Source organism: Mycena indigotica (genome assembly GCF_014461135.1).
Source record: "Mycena indigotica strain 171206Taipei chromosome Unknown Mind.scaff0004, whole genome shotgun sequence".
Classification (NCBI taxonomy): domain Eukaryota; kingdom Fungi; phylum Basidiomycota; class Agaricomycetes; order Agaricales; family Mycenaceae; genus Mycena; species Mycena indigotica.
Genome location: NW_023503003.1, coordinates 1,052,044 through 1,076,194, shown reverse-complemented (window position 1 = coordinate 1,076,194; position 24,151 = coordinate 1,052,044). Strand labels below are relative to the sequence as shown.

General features: G+C 52.0%; 9 protein-coding genes across 9 annotated transcripts; 4 read left to right on the top strand and 5 right to left on the bottom strand.

The window, feature by feature from the left end:
* Nucleotides 1–4,140: 4,140 nt before the first annotated feature.
* Nucleotides 4,141–7,155, bottom strand: MIND_00418300 (PHD-type domain-containing protein; the record flags this gene model as incomplete). The annotated part of the gene is made up of 10 exons (XM_037361001.1): nt 4,141–4,247; nt 4,292–5,798; nt 5,845–6,406; nt 6,457–6,498; nt 6,546–6,608; nt 6,658–6,702; nt 6,752–6,802; nt 6,849–6,908; nt 6,964–7,026; nt 7,076–7,155. The coding sequence occupies 10 exons, from the start codon at nt 7,153–7,155 to the stop codon at nt 4,141–4,143; spliced, it is 2,580 nt and encodes an 859-aa protein (XP_037221293.1).
* Nucleotides 7,156–7,336: 181 nt separating this feature from the next.
* On the top strand, nt 7,337–7,848 carry MIND_00418200 (Sen15 domain-containing protein; the record flags this gene model as incomplete). Its single annotated transcript, XM_037361000.1, has 3 exons — nt 7,337–7,567; nt 7,622–7,677; nt 7,728–7,848. 3 exons carry the CDS (start codon nt 7,337–7,339, stop codon nt 7,846–7,848), a joined length of 408 nt encoding a protein of 135 aa, XP_037221292.1.
* A 57-nt stretch (nt 7,849–7,905) lies between these two features.
* MIND_00418100 (Sm domain-containing protein) lies at nt 7,906–8,214 on the bottom strand (the record flags this gene model as incomplete). The annotated part of the gene is made up of 1 exon (XM_037360999.1): nt 7,906–8,214. One exon carries the CDS (start codon nt 8,212–8,214, stop codon nt 7,906–7,908), a length of 309 nt encoding a protein of 102 aa, XP_037221291.1.
* Nucleotides 8,215–8,425: 211 nt separating this feature from the next.
* Nucleotides 8,426–9,853, bottom strand: MIND_00418000 (Mitogen-activated protein kinase; the record flags this gene model as incomplete). The annotated part of the gene is made up of 7 exons (XM_037360998.1): nt 8,426–8,608; nt 8,661–8,747; nt 8,794–8,999; nt 9,047–9,171; nt 9,216–9,307; nt 9,358–9,453; nt 9,503–9,853. The coding sequence occupies 7 exons, from the start codon at nt 9,851–9,853 to the stop codon at nt 8,426–8,428; spliced, it is 1,140 nt and encodes a 379-aa protein (XP_037221290.1).
* Nucleotides 9,854–11,993: 2,140 nt separating this feature from the next.
* Nucleotides 11,994–13,896, top strand: MIND_00417900 (XPGI domain-containing protein; the record flags this gene model as incomplete). Its single annotated transcript, XM_037360997.1, has 7 exons — nt 11,994–12,176; nt 12,223–12,332; nt 12,388–12,619; nt 12,668–12,792; nt 12,851–12,974; nt 13,024–13,765; nt 13,808–13,896. 7 exons carry the CDS (start codon nt 11,994–11,996, stop codon nt 13,894–13,896), a joined length of 1,605 nt encoding a protein of 534 aa, XP_037221289.1.
* Nucleotides 13,897–13,969: 73 nt separating this feature from the next.
* Nucleotides 13,970–15,396, top strand: MIND_00417800 (uncharacterized protein; the record flags this gene model as incomplete). Its single annotated transcript, XM_037360996.1, has 5 exons — nt 13,970–14,352; nt 14,399–14,521; nt 14,570–14,858; nt 14,905–15,172; nt 15,227–15,396. 5 exons carry the CDS (start codon nt 13,970–13,972, stop codon nt 15,394–15,396), a joined length of 1,233 nt encoding a protein of 410 aa, XP_037221288.1.
* Nucleotides 15,397–17,999: 2,603 nt separating this feature from the next.
* MIND_00417600 (Small nuclear ribonucleoprotein Sm D1) lies at nt 18,000–18,483 on the top strand (the record flags this gene model as incomplete). Its single annotated transcript, XM_037360995.1, has 3 exons — nt 18,000–18,090; nt 18,139–18,281; nt 18,334–18,483. The coding sequence occupies 3 exons, from the start codon at nt 18,000–18,002 to the stop codon at nt 18,481–18,483; spliced, it is 384 nt and encodes a 127-aa protein (XP_037221287.1).
* A 219-nt stretch (nt 18,484–18,702) lies between these two features.
* MIND_00417500 (uncharacterized protein) lies at nt 18,703–20,252 on the bottom strand (the record flags this gene model as incomplete). The annotated part of the gene is made up of 3 exons (XM_037360994.1): nt 18,703–18,744; nt 18,789–19,646; nt 19,695–20,252. 3 exons carry the CDS (start codon nt 20,250–20,252, stop codon nt 18,703–18,705), a joined length of 1,458 nt encoding a protein of 485 aa, XP_037221286.1.
* Nucleotides 20,253–22,190: 1,938 nt separating this feature from the next.
* MIND_00417400 (MYND-type domain-containing protein) lies at nt 22,191–24,079 on the bottom strand (the record flags this gene model as incomplete). Its single annotated transcript, XM_037360993.1, has 3 exons — nt 22,191–23,761; nt 23,811–23,861; nt 23,908–24,079. 3 exons carry the CDS (start codon nt 24,077–24,079, stop codon nt 22,191–22,193), a joined length of 1,794 nt encoding a protein of 597 aa, XP_037221285.1.
* Between the last annotated feature and the right edge of the window lie 72 nt (nt 24,080–24,151).

Genomic DNA, 24,151 nt, shown 5'->3' with positions numbered 1-24,151 from the left:
CCGTCGTTTGCCCCAACCAGTGACCCCAACCATTCTTCGTACCCCGTCCAACAGTCTGGCCTCGTTGATTTGGCGGACCTTCCCGCTCGCCAGGTCATCCGCCTCCCCGTGCATGGGGTCGACCTTTCGCGTGTCTTCGTCCGGACCCACTTCACGCGTCGTCCGCGCCTCCACCACTCCCGTCCCCCCCGCTTTTCGCGCGGGTACTTCAGGGATCCTGCTTATCGCTTCTCCCGTCTTCATCGCCCCCCTCTCGTTCGCCCTCCCAGTACCAGTCTCTGGGATTGGCTTCAGGCCTTGTTTGACGCAGCCATGGTGGCTGCCCTCTGGCGCCCGTCCGTGTTCGGTCCTCGGGACCGTTTCTTTGGCGTTCTATTCGATGCTTACGAGTCGTCGTGTCGGTGGAATTTCCCTGGTTGCGGGTCGGGTGGCCCTTCCGACTTACGCGAATACTTGGGCGGTCTCGCGCGCCAGTTTGTCGTTGTCCTGGCGCCGTGTAAGGAAAGACGGGGCGGATCGAGAGGCGTTTGAGGATTTGTGGCCAATCCTCGTGCGTAATCGGCCGCTGCTCCCTCTTCGCGTTCACTAACCCCCTTGGCAGCGCGAGGTCCTTCGCTTTGTGTTCTCGTTATCATTGGCGGGCCTCCCGGTCTTCCTGTCCCGTGGTCTCTGGGACCTGGCTCTCGACTGTGTGGGTCGCGTATTCCCCTCCTCGTCCCGTCCCCGTGCCGAGTTGCTCCTTCATCATTTGCAACAGCCCCGTCCTTTGCTCGTTCCTCACTACTTCGCTTGGGACCCGGTACTGGAGTTTGGGGGTGCGATTCTGGGAGGGTCCCGACCCTCGCGCGGCGGTGACCTTTGAGGGAGCCCGTAACCTCCCAAGAGGCGGAATTAGGGACCACCTTCTCTTTCCTGGGTGTGGCGGAGCGTTGGGCGGAGTGGTTGGATCCTGGCACGGAGCCCTCCCCACCCCTGGTTGTTCGGCAGGATGCTCCCGAAATGATTTTCCCGGATCTGCCAGTCGTGGAGGAGTTGGGGTCTGTGGTTGGTGCCGGGCTACCGCCACCCGGGCCGGGGGTGATCCGACATCGGGCCCCGGTAGGTTTGCCCGAGGGCGGCGTCTGGTCCCCGGTTCTTTCCTTCCGTCCCCGCTCCTTGCTGGTGGCCCCCGACGTCATCATGCTCGATGCCGACGACTCCGACGATGTATTGATGGGCCCCTCACGCGCGTCGTCACCCGGGTTGGAAATGTTACCCGGCCCCCCGTTCCTATCCGTGAGGCGTCCGTGATCGAGATTTCGGACGATGATCCGCCGATCCCAGTGATCCCCAGCCATTCTGCCCCCCGTACCTTCCCGCCGAACCGGGTGTCACGGCTTACGGTGGAGGACACGGACGGATACGTACCCTCTGCCCCGGCCTTGAGTCGCACGGGCGCGACCGAACGTTTTCCCGGGGGAGCCGTTGCGCCGCCTCGGCGAAGTGGTTCGGACCATCACGCCTCGTTGTTCCTTTTGCGTGCAGACGGGGCGGCTTTGTACCATCTGGGGCCAGCCCGGCGACCTTGCCTCTAAGCTCCCAGCCAACGTCCGGCGGGCTTGCGACTGGTGTAGCCTCTCACACCGCCGTTGCAATTCGTGGGGCCCGTTTGCGGCCGCTTACGAGGCCAAGGATTTGCGCGCGTCTCCGTGGCGTTTCGAGTTCTGGGAGTGCACGGATGAGGAGGGCGGGTATGCTCTGTTGGAGATGGATTCGCGGTTTGCGGACCTTCAAGCGGTGTCGGAGAACTTCCTCTATCGTCGTTTTTGCTTCCGTTTTCTGCCCCGCTCCAATACGCTCCGGGCGCAGCATCGGGCGGCGTTCGGAGGACAAGGGGCACTCTACCCGTCCCAACGTTCGGAACCGGCAGGCGGGCCGCCAACCGTCTCCGCGCCGCCCCCGGGCTCGATCACGGGGTCCTCGAACTGGGCCGTCGCGTCGGCGTTCCCACTCCCCGTCTCTTCGGCGATCAGCCTCTCCGGTCTGTCGGCCAGCGCCGCCTCCTCGCGCGCGATCTCCTGCACCCCCTCGTTCCGCGCCGATCACCCCGATCCGTCCCCCACCCACTGGGCCGCATAGGGACGCGGGCCGCCCCGAAGCGGGAACCAGTTCCGGCCCCCGGGCCCCTTGGCGATGGGAGATATGCCTTTCCGCCCGGAGGGTTACCCGGACGTGATGCTGTGGTTCGGCGAGCCGTCGCCGGTTCGGGCCACCGCCGAGGCGCACCGGTTGTTGGACGACCCGGATGTGGCCCAATCGTGCCGGTTTTCCGCCGTAGGGGTGACGCTGTTGCACCAGTTACTGACCCGGCCCCAGGATAACCCTCTGTCCACCGGCGTCCTGCGTTCACTCCGGTCCGAGACTCGCATGTTGATGCAGCCGGTGGATTTCGAGCTGATGGATTACCTGGGGCACCGGTTCTCTGCGGCCCAAATGGTGGAGCTGTACACTCGGGTGCGAGACGTCTTCGGGGCCGTCGACGACTCAGGGTCGACCCAGCTGGATTTGTGGGAGCAAAGGGCCGCCGCGGACCGTCGCCAGGCCGGTCGCTCGAGCCCCGTTCCTGGGGGTACTCGGCCTGGGTCGGGGGTCGCGACGTCCACCTCTGTCGGGTCCTTCGGCGGGTCGGAAGGGAAAAGGCCGGGCGTAGTCGGAGGGGGTTTTTTGTATTTTATTATTTTGTACTTTTTTCTTGGACTTTTTGCAATGAATCGTGTCGCCTTCTCGTGTGTTCTGTTGTGCGGGCGTAAGGGGATCGCTTAGATTCTGTCAGACTGCGGGTCGGGCCGTGCAAGGACTTCTCCTAAGAACGCGCGCCCGGAACAGAACAGACGGATAGTCGGGCCCGCAAGTACGGCGGGCGGTGTAGATCGAAACCGAAAGGGTCCGTGAACTTGGTCCCTTGTCGTAGTTGGTGGTCGATGGTTCGAATCGGGTCGTGTCAGGCCCGATGAGTCGATAGCGTCTCCTTGCACGGAGTAAGGTAGTTCTTCAGACGATCTAAGCGATAGAGTACAAGGTACACTATCGCGCATTATATACGCGGGCCCGCAAAGGGGGTGATCGGACACCCTGGCCTCTCCTCCTCCTCCTCGCCCCCGTTCCTGGCCGCAGAGGGGACGATCGCACATCCCTTGCGGGCCAGGCGCTACTCCTGACCTCCTAGCACTCCTCCCCAGTCCCCTGGTGTCGAGTTGGGCTCGGCGACGGCTCGACGCGTCATTCTCGGTCACGTGCTTCCCACGTGTGCGTTCCTCCTACTGGGGCGCATGTTCCCTGTCGTCACGTGCTGCGTGTTACGGGCCCGCGATGGCCCGACACCAGCGCTGGAGCGGACGGGCCGGGTCTTATCCGTGACATGCCCCAGACAGTTGATCGAAATGGGACATTATCATTAGGCTGTGCCGACAGAGGACAAGTGTCTAATGAAGCTTCTGCAAGCCAAGCATAGCAATAAGGATCCAGATGCTGGTGATGATTTTGATGGATAAATAGTTGAAATTTTTTCTTTCTTTCTTTTTTTGGAAATAACCTTAGAAAAACCCTTAAAATCGCATCCTAAATAATGGTAAATAAGTATCTAAGACCCTTTAATTCAAAAACAACCCTTATTTTGGGTCTTATAAACAATGCTGAATGAGGGGAAAGCCTGGAGAGTCCAAAGGGGTGGAGTCAGATGTGCCTCAAATGAAGGTGGGAAAATGCCTGATATTTATATTAATTACCTTCGAAAATCCATGCTCTGAATAATAGCCCTAGAACTTTGTTTGCAACCTCATTTTCCACCCAACAGCATAATATTGTGGAAATCCACATCATATTCTGCATGCAAGCTAACTACGGGCTCCTATGTATAAGCATAATTGAGTATAACCTTACTTATAATATCTACACTACTTTGCTATCTTGCATTCGTCCAACAAGAAAAAAGATGAAAAGACCGGAATCCATCCCCTACCTCCATCAAGAAAGCCAGAGCAGACAGCACAGCAAGAGAGAGAGAGGATACATGTACAGCGGCGGCATACACCTGGTTGTGTCTCAGCCGAACAAAAAGTCAACTCAGAAGACACAACTCACAGCAAAGAGGAAAGAAACACATCATGGACTGGCCCACACGCCAGCATGTCCTTCTGCCGACAGCCGTCGCAGATGCCGTGTCCAAAAACCTTCGCGCTCACTCGGGGTGGCCAGCCGCAATCGCGTTTCTACCATCAATCAGCAAAGAACAAAAAGGGAGGAGTATACTGACCGCCATCGCCCCTCAACGCCTCATCCAGCGTCCCCGGCGCACCAAACAGTCGGCTTGACGAATCCCTTCTCCTCGATGGCGACGCCTGAGCACCCTTTGGCGTCGTGAATGCCAATGCAGCACCAAACTTGATGCCCCGGGAGGGTGTCGACGTAGGATCAAATGGCGCATCTTCACCAGAAGCATAATAGTGGTCGAACAAAGGCGTGCTGTTACCAAAGAGGCGTGCAGGGCGGAGATAATGTGGTGTCGCAGGGCCCTTTGGCGTGATGGGCGCTTCCCGCGAGTCGGAGGAGAAGCCTGAGGCAAGCCTCGAACGGCGTGGTGGGGTCTGTGGCACTGTCCAGGCAGCAGGCGAGTCCTGTAACGGCTGGTAAAGTGGCGCATCTGGAGATTTGTGACTGGGCTCGTTGTCTGTTGGCGCGAACGTAGGCTGAACAACCTCCTCTTCCTCATCAGAAGAGTCAGATCTGTCGACCACGATGCACGCCATACAGAACCACTCGGCATCTTCAGGGCCCAGCGCAGCAACATTGGGTATTCCGATGCAATGAAGGTGATACCACGTCCGACATTGATCGCATTGGACAACGTCACCGTCGTCAGAGTCGTATTTCCCTTTACAGATGCAAAGAACAACCTCGTCGTCTGTTTCGTGACGCCGGTCTTTGCGGAATGATATAGCGCGAACGGTCCGTTTAGCAAGTAAAGCTGCACGAGCATCGCCTGGGTCGGTGGGAAAGAACATGTTCCGTCGAGAACCACCAAAGGTTTGAGGTCGGCCTTCAGTCGAGACATCAGCCGCCAGCGAAACCATCTTTCCACGACCCCTACGTGCTGGAGTAGGCCGTTGGTGGTCTCGATACACCCGTCCCCATTCTGCCGAAGTCAACAACTCTTCATCGTCGTCTTTCTCCGGCTTCTGTTCGTCATCACTGCCGCCCTCTTCATCCGTATCGCGACTGAAAAACGACTCGATCCTTTTCATGCGGTGGCGCTCTTCTTCTTTCGTCAACTCTGCCCTTTCCTCCGACCTCAACTTCCATGGGAACTCGGCATCGGGCCAATTCGGCTTTTCCGCAGCCTCCTCTAGTGCCGCTGCCATTAATGCTGCCCGTCGTTCGCGTGCACTAGGCTCTTGTGACTTTTTCTTGGCTGCCGCTGCTGCCTTTTTACCATTGGTGGCAGGACCCTTCTTTCCACCTTTGACCTCGCCCAATCCGCGTTCCTCGCTTTCAGCATCCATCAACACCCGTCCTATTCCTTGTACGGTCACAGGAAAAAGTTTTGGCGGTTGAGGTTCAGTGTTAGTATTCGTGGTTTCGTTGGGACGGAATGCGTTCAGACGTTTGAATCGGGTCATCTCTTTGGCACTTGGCGGTCGTTGCGCTTGAAGTGCTTCAACTCGTTGGATGATGCTTGATGGTCCAGGCGGCCCGGGAGTCGGAGTGGGGGTAGCACTTGGAGCTGGTAATGGATGAGGTTGTCGGACCCAATCAGCAGTGCGCTGAGAAAGCAGTTAGTCGAGCCACAAAATGTTAAACAGAACACACATAGCGACCATATCCACCGGCCATCAAGCTCTCCTCGAAGCTCTCATCGGAGGTTTCCTGGAAAAGTGCAATTCGACGACCCTTGTGAGGGCTGTCCATAATGCCAACACCAGACCGTCTTGAGCTCTCTTCTTCGGGAGTTGTTGAGGGCCCGACTTCGGACAATGGCCGTTTGCCACGTTTAAGATATTCAGGTCTTCGAGCCTCTGCTTCTTGGTGGTGGGTCATCTGGTTTTGTAGCATTGTCTGGCGAATTCGTTCCATTTCACCACCTGCAGAGGCAGAGGCAGAGGCAGAAGGTTGTGAAGACGGAGGTGGAGAGACGGGAGGTGTTGATGTTTGAGCTGAAGGAGTATTTGATTTGGGCGGAGATGCAGAGGCAGTAAAAATATCGTCAATATGGACTGGAATCTGAGCGGAGGTCGGTCGTGGAAAGTGAAGAGGACGTGGTGTTATTGTGAGTTTATCAGCGAAAGGAGATGACAGGTTTGCTGGATGGGCGTTCGACGGAGGGGGAGTTGCCATTCGTGGTGGAGGCCGCACTATCGTTGACGGTGCAGTCCTGGAGATGATCAAAATTTTGGGAAATGATATTAGAGGAAGGCAACGCACGAAGATGATGCTTTCGGAGTGGTAAGGTAATGAGAATATGGACTAGAACTGTCAGTTGCATGAACAGGGGCGTATTGAGAGGAACGCACTTGAAATGAGGTATCGCATGGGGCATTGGATATCGGGAAGGGTCATGTCGTGGCGTGTAAGGACTAAAATATGAGTTTCAACAAGGGATGCATGAAACAAGACAAGACAGACCTCGATTCCGGAGTCATAGTCTGCTGTTGCGGTTGCCCCTGCATTCTAATGACGGTCAAGACGGTGACTGCGTGCAGTGGGCAAACGACGCAACGGTTTTTGCGAGGGCGGGCCGCTATAGAGGACCGGACGGTTGAGTTGTGATCTAGCAGGTCATCAGTCTTCGTCGCCTGATAAGGCAAAATACGCACATCTGAGCCAGGGGCGATTCAGGTCCCTGTAGGTTCAGATATTGGCCCATATTGTCTGGACTAGAGGAAAACGTGAATGTCAGGGCCAGGAAGGACTTTGCCATTGTCGAATGACCTTTGGGGGGTGGGCAGATGACTTCGTCCAAGCGGAAACGTCGGCGGTCTCGATTCCACGGGACTGTGAAGGGATAAGTTCAATAGCGCTGCAAATGGTTTATGGGAAGCACCTCGCCATTGCTTGTTGAGTCTCCGTCGGATTGCTTGACGAAGGAATGGAAAGTTTGGCTGCTTGTGGTTGAGAGGCCATAGTGAGTAAGGCACACGAGCGTGGAGGAGTATACGTTCAGTCAGGTGTCGCAGAAAAACAGAGCAGGCGGTGAAAAGGGCAGATATGAAGGTGGGGAATGGGAGTTTGAAGGAAGGAGCCAAGCTGCTGACTAAGCAGCTGACCGTGGTTGATCGATGGTTTTCCCACACTCATTAGCATCATGCAAAGACATCCATCCTACAAAGTGCTACAACCAGTCGTGACCAAGTATCCCCGCGCTGCTGGCTGTCTCTTCCAGACCTACAATGATATCGTATACGGTCAATCGCGTTTCTTCCGCCCAGACGACTATGAAACTGAGGCGCTTTCAGCACAAGGATGGACAGATGTGCAAGTCCTAGAGTTGGAAGGGTTATCGCGTGCAGCGATATCAGGGAAGAAACCCAAAATGGTCAGTCAGGATATTAGTCTTCGTGACGCCAGACGCGTCTGACTGGATTCTTAGGATGCGACACTCTATGTTGTACCTTGTTCTCTGGCTGAAACGCTCTCTTTCGGATGGTATGTCCTCTCCCTCAATGTTTCAATACATCTCTTCTACAGCAAAACAGGCTACAGGATGCTTTTACCCAGCTCTCAGACCCGCCGGAGATATTCCTCGCAATAACCTCTGACGACGCGTCGATCGTCTACTACAAGCTCAGCCGCGGCATCGTCAAGCCCCAGTTGTGAAGGAGGATGAATAACGACGTCTAGAGGTCGACGGAGAGCACTATTACAATCCCAGTCTCAAATAAAACCATCCAAAACTGCTTCTCGGTCCGCCAATCCACCTTCGTGGACCTCGACTTTTACGACTAGTTTCCATGGTATCAAAACCTGCCCGACGTAGCGCCCATCGGGGTTATCGTCGAGCCCGGGGTTGACGCGAAACTCGTCGGTATTTAGCAGAATGATGTTAAGCGGCTTGTCCGTTCCAGCAAACGATCCAATGAAGACTCGGCCATCGGTAGTGGTTATGCGCAGCAAACGCGTCAAAAGGGAGTGTAAGCGGGATACTGCTGACGGTGGATGCAGTCCTGAAGGTTCACTCGCCATGATGGGTACTAAGCAAGCATGTGACGTTCGTGACTGACTGCACCAGATTTTACAATGTGAATTGGCGGCATGTTCTACATATACGTACATTACAGAAGAAGATGCTCTGCGTATGCTTTATGCCAGTATATGATGGAGATAATTACATTTGACTTTGGACTGTCCACAGTCAGAAGGGGGAAACCGGAACGAATTGTCGACTAAGAGGAAATCACGAGGTGACTGAGTTGGCATCTTGGAGCTCAAAGGGCGCCGCCGGGTTATCTGGACGCGTTATCTCCTCGTATATGAGCACTTTGAGGTCCTCCTTCCCCAACGGCTCGCCCATGTCGAAATCGAAGAAGGATGGGTCGATGGCCTCGGCAGTTGGCTCATCCGCAGGATCGTGGTATGGCTGTTTAGCGCTGGGTTAGCAGAAGAAAGGTCCCTTGATAGTTTTGACGTACTGAGAGGTATGGATGCGCCAGCGCCTCGCCAACCTCAATCCGTCTTTTTGGAGAAAATGTCAGCAGTTTCTCCAATAGATCCAACGCCTATCGTGTTGAGTGAGTTACAAAAAGCCAGAAGTCGGTGTCGCACATCGGGGTTGGCTTTGGGGAAAAGTTGCGTGAAGGGTCGCTTCTTGCGGAAAGGTAGGGCACGGATATATTCGCGACTGTCTATTGTGTGAGACAATCTCGTCAAACGCCTATGAAAGCCCTGCCTTCGTTGACTGGAGATGGCGTAGAAATCGTCAATTGATGGAGTCCCTAAGATGTCGAGGATGATGCTGAGTTGGTGGTGATCTAGGAGACATTAGTGACGGAACTTGGGAGGTCGATAGAACACTCACAGTCTCTCCCAGGAAACAGCGGCTTCCCGTTCAGCATCTCAGCAAGTACACAGCCAACAGACCACATATCTATCGCACGCGTATACTCCTTGAAGGTGAGCATGACTTCAGGTGCACGGTACCATCTAAGCCACAAGTCAGTCACAAGCAGAAGACAAAGGGATCATACCGAGTGGCCACATATTCAGTGAGAAAAGTACTACTGTCGTTGGCGGCATGTGGGGGAGGGCGAGCAGAACGAGCAAGACCAAAGTCGCACAGCTAACAGAATTTTTTAATTGGATCAAGGAACCAATGACAAGCAAGTCCACCTTCAGATCGCAATTGGCGTTGAGGAGGAGATTGGATGGCTTGAGGTCGCGATGGAGGACATCGGCGCTGTGTAGTGCCTTCAGTGCACGCAGAGTCTTTCGCAAGAGTGAATAAGCTGTCGGAACACGCAAAAATCAGGCTTACTTGGTAGATGAAGTACTGGCAATGGTCATCGGACAACTCCTGTGTGCGAATGACTCGATGGAGGTCGGTTTCCATGAGCTCCTGCACAAGATAGACCTCAGTGAATTGGGAGATGGAAGGGGGGCGAAGAATGTCCAGAATCGCGATAATATTCTCATGGTGAAAGTGTCGAAGAAGCTTTATCTCGCGCAGTGTGCGAAGACAAAACATGGAGTGGTCGAATGGTGTTATTCGTTTGATAGCGACCTTGCGGCCAGTCGGATTATGGACTGCTGAGACGACCACACCATATGCGCCTTCCCCAATCACATCGAGCACGGCATAGTTGGTTCCCACGACGAAGTTAGACATCGTCGCTAGGACGAGACCGGCGGTGGCAACGGCAACGGCGAGGAGAAGGAGGAGGAAGATGAAGTAAATCTTCAAGTGAAGAAACAGACCGTCGTCACATCAAGGTGACGGGTGTGATAGGAAGGGTGACGAAGGAGCCAGACGCCCAAAGTAACGGACCGATCGCTCGATCTCGATTGCGTCCCGATTGCCGATTGCCTTGCGATTGCCTTGAAGGCGGAGGCAAACAAAAACAGAAACAAAACGAGCGGGGAGATGGATGGGGACGGAGGGAGGGACGGACAGAGGATGGGCGGACGGGTGGCCGCGAGAACAAGAACGGGCCAGCATATGACGTGCTGGCGCCTGCATGCACACAAACGTCGTTTGACAAACGACGACAAACACGACAAACGACAACGGGGGGGGGGGGGGAAGGGAGAGAATGAGAGAAAAAAGGGAGAGAGAAAAGGAAACGGGAGGGAAACGGGAGGGAGAGAAAAATCCAATTGAATGTACAAACTTACCAAGTCGTTATCTCAGGCCCCATCCACCCCATATTTCCCGCGGCCGCAGCCGCTGCAAGCTGGTTTAATGGGGGCATCTTGATCGTTGTTGGATCGTTGTTGGATGGTCGAGGTGTGGTGGTGTGGGGTTGCTGCAGCTAGCAGGAAGTCACTGGACTGTGTCACAGAGTCGTTTGGGTCTGCCTGCCGGTCGCTCGCGTGTCGCGGTCGCGTGTCGCGTGCCGCGGTCTGCCAGTTGCCGCGGTCTGTCGCGGTCTGCCCGTCGCCTGTGTGCGCGGTCCGCAGACACGCGACTGCGGGTGTGGGCGGGTGAATTAGGTGGGTGAATTAGATTCACCCGCGGTCGCGCCGGTCGCGGGTGATTACAGGCAGTCGCGGGTGATTCAGGTGAATATGAGCGAGTGATTACGCTACTTACGCGAGCCGGACTTTCAACTTGACTGTCTTTTGACTGGCCAGACTGTCTTTCAAGTACCAATCCCCTTGTCAAAAGACGTTTTGCTCCAGCGAAAATTTGCCGAGCAAGCAAGACACCCCAGAAAAAAGACATCTATGCTATATGGGGACAGCCAGTCCGGGCCAGAATGTCTTGCTTGTCTTGGACGCGTTCGGCGACACGCTATGTCTGCGCGTGACCTGAACCACAAACGACGCGTTGTTTGTTGAATGGTACGATGCGGCTTAGTCAGATCGTCACTCTTTTGCGCGATCTCCACAACGAGCGGTGGCCCTCTCCAGCCTTGCTGCCCTCAGCAGAGCAATGCCTGGTGGAGAGGGCCGGCTTATTGCCTACAACGGCTCGTTGCCTACCTTCAGCTGGCCCAACATCAAGTGACGCCTTTGCGACCTGCCGTTTGCGACCTGCCGCCATCACCTCCCGCCCACCGCAAATATCAGCCGCATACTCTTACCTGGCGGGTCCAGACAGCACATTGCACATATATTACCGGTACGCCACTTCCAACCCACCCCCATCCCATCCCATCCCATATATTCCATGCCGCAAACATGCCACAAGGAGATTCGCCCTTGGATCCTGCGTGGCATGCCCTTCCCTCTAACTCTCTCCAAAATACTCTATTCCCACAAGCTTACTGAATGGCTCAGAGTCATTTTTCAGATGTCAAAAATCAGTGTCTGCGCAAGGCGGCCTGAAGCTAGGATGGCCGGGGGCTCATTTCTCGGCCTATTCCTGCCAAATCCCGCCCACCTCTCTGTCCCCTACATGACTCCAGATGCCACAAAAACCGAAAACGGCAGGCAACGACCAACACATTCCTGCCCGTCGCTGCTTCATATTTCCGGGTGGCCGCCACTTCCTCCATCCGCCACAAGCCCAGCTCTTTGTCGTTCCGCGCCAAACGCTGGAGTTTGGCGCGAACGGGGTATCCCTCCGATTGCTGAAGCTTTCAGCTCAAATGGGCCAGCCGCTGTCTCCCCGGCGCTTGCCACGGCTCCTGCCCACCCCCAACCCTAGTCGTGGCCGGTCTTGGCCAATTCTGGCCCATTTCGCCTCAAAATCGACACACGGGGTTGTGTAAATATCCTCCACATTCCGACAGACTCTCGTGCCGAATTCGCCTGCCCCATCATTTTTTCGTCCCGCCTCTTCTGCTTCGGCACCGTTCTCCTTCATGGCCCCCAAGCGTTGTTGTATCACTGGTGCTTTACACTATGTGCATACGAGGCTCTGCCGAGCTCTTCGCTGGGTCTACGTCGGAGAACTTTGTCTGCTCTGTCAGCTTCGCCAAGCGTCGATCGTGACCTCCCCCTTGCTTGTGCCGTTACCTACCATGGGCATTCCGAAGATATGGATGGTGTGTAGGCTTATCGCATGCCGCTGCTAACTAACCATTACTGCAGGAGCTCAAACAAGTGGAAGAAAATATATCAATAATCTCGCACACCCTGAGCGCTGGATTTCTGGCCAATCCTAGTGGGACACGGACCATGTTAATCGGAATCGATGCAAGGTGTGTACCAATTCAACGAGCATTGATTACTGAACGGCTATACCTTCCTTTCCAGTGCATGGATGCATTGTGCGGCCGCAAATGAGAAGTCGGGCCATGGCAATGCAAGACAGGAGCTTTGGGCCCGTGTAGAAAGGTTTCTGACTGCGGCAGTAACGCTCGTCTTTGTTTTCGATGGCCCAGGGCGCCCAGGGCTCAAAAACGGTCGCCGAATCTGTAAAAATGGCCATCGTCTTACTGGAGACTTCAAAAAGATTATCGAAGCCTTTGGTTGTGCTTGGTTCACGGTAAAAGTCTTTGCTTTTTATGGTAGACTTCAACTCAATGATGAATAGGCTGCAGGAGAGGCGGAGGCAACTCTCGCAAACATGTCTTCCGTTGGCATTCCTGTACCAATCGATATAGTGCAGTCAGATGACTCTGACTGCTTTGCTTTTGGTGCCTCTGCGGTCCTACGTATGTGTGTAGACTTGTTTTGCCGTTTTGCTTCACAGGTATGCTGATGTTATCTGGCCTAGCCGTTCAGAAGACAAGAAGAACTTTCAAGCCTCCCGCTACTCTGCTGCTGACATTAGTCAAACCTTGGGGTTATCCCGAGTTGACTTTGTTCTAATAGCGTTGCTCGTTGGGGGTGATTATTATGTATGGTTTGGTTTTTACTCTTTTGTCTTGCACAACTGAACCTTCGTAGGATGGCCTAGGGAATTGCGGAATTGCTACTGCTCTTGGACTTGTTCGAGCAGGCTTTGGAGCTACGCTGAGTAAAGCTATCGAAGGCAAATCAAACAATGCGGCTCGCCATGCACTTCTTGCGTGGCGCGAGGAACTCAAGCAAGAGTTGCAGACAAATGCATCTGGCATGCTGCCTACCCGTAAACCGGCCCTCGCCCAGTCGCTTCCTTCTTCGTTTCCGAAACTCGACATCATTCGGCTATATCTTCACCCAATAGTCTCGGAGGACATTCCTGGTCTTGTCATTCAGCGCCGTATGCCCAATCTCAATGCTCTAGCCATACTAGCCGAACGACTGTTCAATTGGGGCCATATAGCCGGCATTGTGAAGCGTATTTCTTCCCGGATTCTCCCGAGCCTCGTGGTAACAACTCTCATCACATCAACACTCGCAAATGACCATGGTCAAGCATCCCCACGGCCACCAATTCTCAAACGGATTGAGCGCGAGCGCATACATCCTAGCACAGGAAATATCCGAGAGTTCCGAATCTCAGTGGCTCTTGACCCTGCTATCCTCAATGACGCCTTGATAGGCCTGACAAGCGAGCATGAGCCTATCGGATCTTGGTCGGAAACGGAGGTTACAAAGATGAGGGTTTGGATACCTGCCTCCATGGTGGAGGCTGTGGACAGATCGTGGGTTTTGGATTTCCGTTGTGGTCCTGCCGTAGGTACAAAAACCAGCCAGAAAATCCAAGGTAGGTCTTCGATTCCTCAAATCGCTTGCTTAATATTGTTAGGTGGATCAACTCGATACACGGCTATCTCGACTACGTTCCGTGGCCATGAGCAGATTTTAATTATGAGTGACTCAGATGGAGAGTTGTAGAGGGATAAATTGGCGATGTGGCTATCCTAGACATTCTCCTAATTAACCGTGTTTTGTTTCTCTCGCTTCTTTCATGGCATTCAGTTTGGTCTCCCCAGAATACTCAGCAATATTTGATGCAGTCGCAAAACGATCAGCGGGCCTTACAGATGTGGATGAAGCTGAAGAACGAAGGATAGAATTAGAGGAGCGGGAGATTGAAGATGATTTGGAGGGGGAGCAAGAGGCATTTGGGTTTCCGAACTTGGATGAGGTAGAAAGAGAGAGTCTGAGGGAGGAGATGGACGATGAAGATAGCGATGGTGATATGGACATGGACGTCGATGATCAGATACACAACTTCAGCAACCTTCCGAGCAAAGCTAATGCGGGTCCCATCAATGTTGGCGATATGAAAAAGGTTATTGCAGAAGCATCAAAGGGCGTTATCGAGGCAACAGACGCAACATATCGACGGTAGCTCTGCCTTATCCGGAGATATATTTTAATTTTAATTTGTTAGGTTAATCACCCAATGCGAAAAATTTATGCAAGAAAAGGGCTTTATCTCTCAAGGAAAATCTTTCTTTTCACCAACACCATCATCCGATGCTCCAGCTTTTATTATTGCTTGGATTATGACTGAGTCAGTTATTTAATGAAAATATTTAGGCTGATTCTAATTTTTACTTAGATGTGATGATATTGAATTAGATGGGACATCGAAGCCTGCAACAAAGGTGCGGGCATCATATAGTCATGCACAAAAAATGCGTGCTGCTGCGACATATGGCTTTGGTCGTGTGGCTGATCTGGGCTCACGTCCTTGGGAACAAGTCGAAACATTTGATGCGGGAGTCAGAAAATGGCGCTATGCTGGAAATCCTTCTGTCTCCGAGTCGGTTTCACGTTACATGGTTACTCTCAGAAAGAAGAAAGTACGTGCTGGAGAGGTTGCGACAAGTGCCCGAGCCATTACACCAGTAAGTTTGGTGATTTTACTATAACTACAGCTAATCTTATAATAAGGATATGCTCTACAAGCTTTATCATTACAACAATCAACCTGAGATTGCGCAGATTAATCCAGTTACTCGCAAATCACGAAACAAATCAAACATCGACAACTGGTGTGGTGGCCGTACAAGAGCCATGTTGCATGCTGTTTATGTTCTTGCATTTCTCTGTTTGCTCCGTTTCGATGAGGCTTTGAAAATCCAGCATCAAGACATCAAGCGTCTTGATGAGCATAGTTTTGAGGTAACACTTCCCTTTCGAAAGACAAGTCAGTATGGAGGTGAGTTATCGTCGCTCCCATGGGCCATGGTCATCTAAAGCATATTTACCTCAGATATCAAACCATTTGTTCTTCATGAGCGTCCAGAAGAAGAGGCACACCTGTGTCCCGTTCGTGCATTAGCATGTTGGCTAATGGTGAACGAGCACGATGATGGATATCTCTTCCCGAACATTACCAAACGGGACCAAATCGGTGCTCCTAGCTCTCCAATGGTATTTTAGCAATTATACTGAACAACTTGCTCATAATATTTAGAAATCAGAAAGATTCTTGGAGTTATTCCGAAATAATCTACTGGATATTGGCTATGATCCCATACCATATGGAACACACTCATTCCGCCGAGGAGGCTGTCAGTACTTTGCGACGCATCAACGTTGGAGTATCAGAAAAATTTGTGAATGGGGAGGTTGGAGTATGGACTTTTCTCACTTGACAATCGTCAAGTATCTTATCAGTTGGAACGATGATCCAACTCTTCGCCGTGAGGATTTCTTGAATCCAAACCAGCTAGTCACTCGGCACTGCCCAACATGTGGTCGTAACTGCCCTTGTGGACTCTAGATAGATAGATATGCAATCGTCTAAAATGCACCAATTATTCTTGTTCCTATATTATGGTAATCCCTGCTAAACCCTTTAGACGCTTATACTCTTCGGCAATGTCCCACTCTCGACTCATTACAACTCGTGCCCCCCCAGTCCTTGTCGAGTTGTATGAAAAGACCTCTGAGAATCGATTTCCGTACTCTGCACGTGCTAGACGGGCTAACTCCGTGTTTCTCGAAATGCGCTGTTCCCGTAAGCGGCGGAGGATGGCGGTGAAGCTCATCCTTTTGCCATCAGGAGTAGAAAACTCATCCCAAAAATCTGCAGCCGACCCACGTCGGTAGCGCTCTACAAGAAACTAAACAAAAGTTGATGAGAATCTTTAGCCATATTGAGTTTACGAACCTTCCACTCCGTCCAAGCTGATTTGTGAGCTGACCATTGACCCGTTCCTCGAAACAGCTCCCGCCAGTAAACAATCGGTATATGCTGCCCCCGAATACGGAGCACCGAAGTGCCTTTCCAAAAGAGGGGAGTGTCATCCCACATCTCATTGAGAAGCGCTATGTCTTTCGCAAAAGACATGGCAGGAACATTGAGTTGCATAAGCTCATTACCTGTCACTGGGAACACAGTACCATCCCAGAAGGTTAGCGAACGATCACTAGGGTGTCTGGTCATTGGTCTAGACAAACAAAGGTCATATTTTGAGCTATTCGGAATTGTTACACATACCTTTTGTCATCAGGACCCGCTGGTGCAGATAAAACAGTGTTCTGTTGACGAGGATTTCAGCCCAAGTAAAAGACCAATATAAGCAAACCATCTGAGTATCCAAGGTCGTTATAAGGCTCATGTCAACTTGCAATGGTTGTGCATGACTGTTACAGTCAATATTCTGCATCGTCGAGTCCAAACCTGTTTGCTCCATATCCATTCGACCGCCAACACCGTGTTGATTTGATTCCCTCCGAACCCTCAGATCCTCAGCATTGCTTGGCCGATAACTCTGTGACAAAGAGGCGAATTGAGTTTCGAGTGCTCGTAGGCGAACAGAAACATCCTAGATTTGGTGAATATTTCCAATAAGAAGAGCGAAAGGGAAAAGATATACAGATGTAATAGTAGAGCCTGGTTGCGATGCTGCAGGCACCGATGCTGCTGGCACTGAGTACAGCGTGGAGGATTGTTGTTCTGGAACGGGCGGTCGATAGGGAAGTCGTGCATAAGTACGTTTTGCCTATTTAGATTACTTGATCAGCAATGCTCCGTTCGAGAGATAACATACCCATTCTCGCATCTCCCATTTATCGAGTTCGGTTCTATTGTCCTTTGAACGCTCCGTTACCCGCTCCGTGTCGATGATATTAGCACGCCGAGTATCCGAAAGCTTGACTTTGGCCTTCTTCGTGTCCTCTCGTGGGCCCTTGTGCGTGCGCTGGGCAGGCACTCGTTGCCATTCCCGACTAGACATTATTGGTTTCAATGTTGTGATAAGAGAAGGCAGAAAAGACGCACCAGTTGTCAGGGTCAGCACAATACTTTGCGCTGAAGTCACTAAGGCGCTTCTCGAGGATGGGTTTATTGCCGGTAAATGGCAGCTTGTAACTCCGAAGCATGTCTTGAAGCTGATGTTTAGTCTTCCCAACGCTACAGATCCATAAATGCCAGGAAGAACTCAAAGAATAGGCGCTACTCACATTACTCGCTCATCACTACCACCATCTTTGGCTGGAAACAACAACGCATTATGGGCAGCTGCAGCAGAGACCTCATCTGCAGGAATTGGGGCCATTGGTCGTTGGTGGTGGGAAGTAGTCGGCTTGTTGGGGCAGCGCGGATGGATAGAGGCCTTGAACACCCAAGCGACTTGCGCTACCCCTAGGCCAAAGCAGAGAATAAGTGCTGTGACGACGGAGAGAGGGACTGGAAGTGTGCAGGTGGTGTCGACAATGTTGGCAAGGAACCAAGAACTGGGAAGGGCAAGGGCAGTGGATAGACGACGAGTAGTAGCAGTGATCAACGACGAAACGACGGTGACCCTGAGATAACATAATGTGAGCGAGCGGAATGTGAGCGACGGACGGAGGCAAAGGTGTCGTGTCAAGGAAAAACGAAAGAGTGGGCCATCAAATGCCCATCATCAAAAACAGTCGTAATCACTCGACGGTTTGACGCGATCGCCAGCGTGACAAAACCGTCTTTCTGACGAGAGAAGTGAAGCTGGTCATTCTGTCACAGTCACACCGTGACCTAATCCTTCATCTTGCCCTCCATGAAGCTCGTCAGGTTCCTCATGAAACTCAACAACGAGTCGGTCACTGTCGAGCTTAAGAATGGCTCTGTAGTGCATGGAACTATAACGGGTCAGAAGCCATCGTGAACATCATATAGTGAAGACTGACGCTTTCTAGGCGTTGATATGCAGATGAACACACATTTGAAAACCGTAAAGATAACAGCAAGAAACCGCGAACCCGCATCGCTGGATGCCCTTTCTATCCGTGGCAATAATATCCGCTACTTTGTGCTTCCAGATGCCCTTCCACTCGACACAGTGCGTCACAACGATGTTTTCAACTTTGTTTATCTTTCTCACTCTCTTTCAGTTGTTGGTTGATGATGCGCCGAAGCCGAAAAACCGCAAAAAGGAGCTCGATGGAGCGCGTGGTCGTGGAAGGGGACGGGGCGGGGACAGAGGAAGGGGTGGTGGTGGGCGTGGGCGTGGTGGAGGTCGTGGCAGAGGGAGAGGTTTCTAGCCCGCATAAAAGCGTCAAAACGAGACGTGTGTTGTATCGTTCCATTCTTCTCCGTCTGCTTCTTGTCTTGTACTGAAGGTTCTAATATGAGCCTAGCTCCAACCCATGCCTGTCGCCTCGAGTCATAACCAACCAAGATTGCTTTCGATTTGGCCGATTACGTGCAACAGAACAGCTGTGTCTATCTACTTACAAGACTTTTTATGAATTTTCCAGTCCTTATGCTGACACTCTTGCGAGCAATAAGTCGCTTTCGAGCACCTGGAACAGCGCAACAACTTGGGCTTTCCCGCGGATTCACAGACCACACACTTCTCCGCCGACTCTCTGCGACTCTGAGATTGTGGCGGAAGGCTCTTCAGGTTATCTGGCCGACCAAATTGCTCAATGTACGACAACGCAAATAGCGGCGTCAGAGCAAGCCTGGTCGCGGAATGCGCAAACGGCCGCCACGAAAGGGTTCGGCGCATTCCCGCAACATCTTTGCCCCGTCCACAACTGCACAGCGGATTTTTGCCCATTTCGAGAGAAAGCGGGACTTGACTGTCAGGCGAGAGGTATTCGCAAGCGGCAGAGTGCTGCCAAGAACGACAGCGTTCAACCAGGGCGGGGAGAAGCTGCTTTATCATCCGAGCCTCGTCTTCGGATAATGGCACGCTGAAACGGTCTAACTTTCGAAAAGCGCCAGCGAAAGCAGAGTTCGAAAGCATGTCGAGGCTGAAGGGGACAATGTAAGCATCCCCAACTACAGTGTGCGACGCCAGGTCGAGTTTGAGCTCATCCACGAACAGGATCAGGTCGCAGTCTTCAGTTGTAGAGCGGCACAGTTCGACGACCCGTTGTCGCTGATTGCCAGGACTGTGCAAGCCATAGGCGCTGGCGATGAGGCTCGACATGATGCGTTTTGCTGACGCAATTGCGTCTTCGCTTTCTCGTTGCGCAAGCACCAAAGCGTATTCTCGTTCTGACAACATCGAACCCAGATGCCAATCGAGCCACTTCTTGGAATTTGGCGCGTTGATGGGAAGCGTCGGGGAGCGGGTGAGGTTGATTCGGTGGATGTTCCAAGGGAACGAAAAACCAGTATCCGTGCGGACAACAGGGAACATCGTGGTGGACTTCATGCCGCCGTCTTGGAATGGTCGGAACGGAGGAACGATGATCTAGCAGACAAACGTGAGCTAGTAGTTGCCAATGAAATCCTAACTGACCTCGATATAGGACGATTTTCGAGCTAGTTTCATTTTGATCTGCCCTCCACGAATCGGGATTGGGAAAATGACATTCTGGGCATGTTTGTCGATTTCCAGTTTGAGAACACACGACGAGATCTGCGAGATAGATGGTAATGTCTTGGAAGAAAACAGATCTTTGGCATCGACATTATCGACGTCGACTCTACAAGATAACGAATGGAATGCTTTGGACTTGTCATCAATGTTCACGTTTATCGGGCCGACTGAGCCAATCGGGCCAGGAATTGACGTGGAAAGCTTAGACTGCTGCAGGTTGCCAGGAGGAGCTTGAGGTATGATGTAAACATGGTTCTTATCCGTGAGGCTGGCTGAGAAAATTGTGTTGCCTCCGAAAACTGCTTGCTTAAACCCAAGGACATTCATTGCTTGCATTGTCGAGGCCGGCGTGTTGCGTAACGCGAAACAAACTTGAATGCTACTAGCCGGCGCGAATGTTAGAGACATTGCGGACGCAAGAAAGGTCAAAACCATCGGCGACGACCCGTCCAAGCTAGCGATGGAGCTGTTAGTCATCGCTGGCTCGAAGACGACATTGGGTCGCTTTGAGGTACCGGTCCTAACGAGTGTGCCAAACTGGGCGGTAACAGAGGTGTAAACATTGACGGTAGCCGCTCCTTGGATATGGCATTCAAGGTTGAGGCTTCCGATTTTATCAGCCAATTCGTCTATAACCGAGAATTTTTCCGGTGGGACGACTAGAAAGGGGTACGCGAATCGGCCGCAGCACTGCCGCAGCAGCCGCTGCAGCGGCACTTTGCACAGCCACGGTGAGCGGCAACTTAAGTAGGCTGTTGATATACATTGAATCCTTATACTTCGCTACATTTTGAATAAAATGATTCAATCTACACTTGTATGAACAGCTAGAATAGAGTACACTTGTGTTTAAACCTTAGAAAAATGCCTTATCAAAATTGAGACAAACAATGGTAAACAGCCGCAGACGGCTCTGACGCGGCCGCAGCGGCACTTTGCAGCGGCAGATGCTGACTGCCGCATCCCACTGCCGCTGCTGACATCGGACCTTCAGCGGCAGTGCAGCGGTCGTGCAGCGGCAGTGCAGCGGTCATGAGGCGGTCGTGCTGCGGCAGTGGTGCGGCAGTGCTGCGGCACCCCAGCGGGACCGTCACACTGCCGCTACACACATGTACACTGCCGCTACACACACAGTTACCGCTAGGAGCACTGCCGCGCGCTGAAGGTGACTTCTCCCTTGAGTCGGCGACGGCGTTGTTACGAAAGCGTCACCTGACACAACACAGCCACACGCATCTTGCCTTCGACATCCATCTGCGAGATGGAGAACACCATTGTGTGGCTTCTGGGCGCCTCCAACGCCCTACTCGTCATCATCCTAGGCCTATATCACGCCTCTGACATTGCTTCCACGGCGTCTGCGTGGCTCACTTTGCTTGCAGCCCATATCAACGTGGCAGCCTTTGCGATCTATGGGCTGGTACTTCTGGTGCTGTTTCTTGGCTTTATAATTCCAAAGCCTGGATATATTATTAAGACTTGTACCTTGGTAAGAGCATGTGTGAGAGAGCAAAGTATACATGGTATGGCTCACATTGGATCCAACTCTTTCCTGTAGATCTATAGAAACCAATTTACCAAAAAAGGAAATTTATGATATATGCCTGCTATTGAGATGTGCATGGCTATCTAAGGTTTGATGAGAGCCTAGGAGTCTTCTACACCTAACTTTCATCTCCTACAACATAGACTTCAACAACTTAAACCACTATAACCTGGTAGAAATATTATCTTAAATGTCTTGGATATTCAATACTAGAAAATCTCTGTGGTGGACATAATATTAAGACTTGGCCTTCTGGTATACTATCCATTGGGCATATTTCTATATATAACTTGTTGCATATCACATCTATGAGATTTCCTCCCCTCCTCTCTATGTCAGATGATGAGCTGATCCAAAAAGGAAATTATGTTACTTCTGTGCCCAGTGTTAGAATTTACTGAAATTGGGTGAGTAAGTCTAAAGCTACCTCTCTTACCTCACTGGGCTCCCAGGAGGAGTTAGGTCTGGGCTCTTGAATTGTTATTCAAAATTTTCCTTTTTGGGTAGAGTGTACATCCTAGTAACTGCAGTGACTTGGCCACTCAGCAGGCTGAATGGGAGTGGAAACACCCCCCCTCTTGTCTCACTGAGGAGTTGAGTCTATATAGGTCAAAATATTGCCAAGAATTTTCTTTTCAAGTTGTGACCATGTATGCTAGATCTACACTAGGTCCTGAACCCATGGCTAACCAGCATTCCCTTGTGAAACATAATTCTAAATAAGCAGCAGTGCAGTGGCATCTCACGAGAAGTGCAGCAGTGCTGCAGCACTAACGCGGCACTGTAGCGGTACTGCAGCGGTAGTGACGCGGCACTGCAGCGGTACTGCTGCGGCACTGCTGCGGCATTGCAGCGGCTGCAGCGGCCAATTAGTGTAGCCCGACTAGAAAGACACGAACGACGGGTGGTACATCATCCCAGTCCGCGAAAGGCCCGATGCGCTCTGTTTGCCGGAAAAAGTGTACCGTGTGAACTCCTTGAAGGCGCAGTTGAGCAGCGAAATCCTGATAGTTCGCCGGGTCCATCAAGAGCGATGGTGTAGTTTCTTTGATCCGGATAAAATTTTCCATAGTCTCGTTCCACGCAGTTTCTGAGATGTTGAAGCGATCTTTGACGAATCGGAGGATGAGCGTGAAGCTCTCACGCGTGTAATGAATCTCGTTGGAAGTAACCATTGCCCTGTCTATGTGTCCAGCGTTCATGCCCCACCATTTGTGTGCATCTTCACTTTCAAACATGCGGTGGTAAACAGCAAAGAGCAGAGTAGCGAGCTGCCGGTTGTCCCATATGACCATCGGCGAAGACGAAACGAGATGATCTCCCGATGAAGGTTTCCTCCAGGTCGTGGGTTGGTGAAATGAGAACTGCTTATTGTCCAGCATGATCCATTCATGAGTATTGCAGCGAGAGGTGAAGCCAGAGAGGTAGTCAATGGGATATAGGCCAAAGAGGAAAAAGATCGTGTCCATGTCCCCGTGGAGTCGGTTGACAAGTTCTTTGGCTGCGTCGGTTCCTCGCGAAAGAAGCGATTCAGTATAAAGCACCCCAGTTGTTGCGGACAACAATGGGACAGTAACCGCGAGTAAATTGAGGATCCCCAGATGATCCGACAAGTTCGAGGTATCGATGATATCGAAAGTCGTAGGCACATCAGGGAGAAGTTGAACATCCCTCGAGCTCCATGGAGAAACCGGAAACTGAGAAGCATTATGTTCAGTTTCGTTCAGCGTTCTACAGAGCGCCAGAGCTTCGCTTGCGACGAATCTCAATACTAGCGTCGCTCGTGGTGACCGAATGGCGTCCTGAAACACCGTACACCAGCTTGAAAACTGGCCTTTGGCCGTTCTGACAAGGTCATCGACAGAAGGGCGGATTTTGCGACTGAACAATTCCGCAAGATGGAATGGCGCGACGGGATCTGTTCCATAATGAAGAAAGGCACCTTCCCCTGCAAGGGAGTAAGCGAAGATAGGGTTCAACAATGTGCATCGAGCAATATCTTTCTGGCTGGAGAATGTGGTTCCAGTCTGCCAGTATGCATCGGCTTGTTTCGTGCAGATGGCATCGGCCTCGCGACTGACGAGTGGGCCGACTGAACGGAGACCAAGTGGTATGAATATTTTGGCGCGTTTGCCTGGAATGGTATTGAGGCCAGCGACGATTTTGTTTATCCGCTGGGGCGGCAGATCGTGAAAGTCGATATAGAGCTGCCAATGACGTCGGAGTTCTTCAAAAGTGTGTTGTGTACCGATTTTTATGATGCGGCCGAATGGAGAGGCCTCCCATTCTCCAATACTGGAAGCAAGTTGAAGGAGCTTTCGACATTGGGCCTTGAGCTGTGCGAGGGTATTTTTGTCGATCTTGAAATGGAAGAAAATGTTCCACGCGGTATCAAGCGAGACCCCATCCATTAGCATTGTGTACAGAAGAATGTTTCTGGCTAAGGGTACTTGAATTAGAGACCGTTTGAGGAGAGCGAAGTCACTCACCGAGGATAGCGGGGTCGATATCACTACAGGTGAAGTCCAAGCCTCGTGAAACTAGGGGATAGTCAACGCACTGCATTGAAAAAGACTCCAAACATACATCCTTCTTCTTCGCAGTATATGCTGTACAGCACATTTCGCGGGTCGCCGCATCCAAGCAACAACAGTTTGACTGGCTGTTCTGGCGGCACGTCGCGCAACAAGGACACTGCGACCGTATTCCCGATCGCATAGAAATAATGCGTTTTTTGGAACACCAGTGGGTTTGCCATGGCTGTTGACAAGTACAAAGCGCTGCCTCGTGCTCACGCAATTTTGGAACAGCTTTCTTTGCCGACTAACGG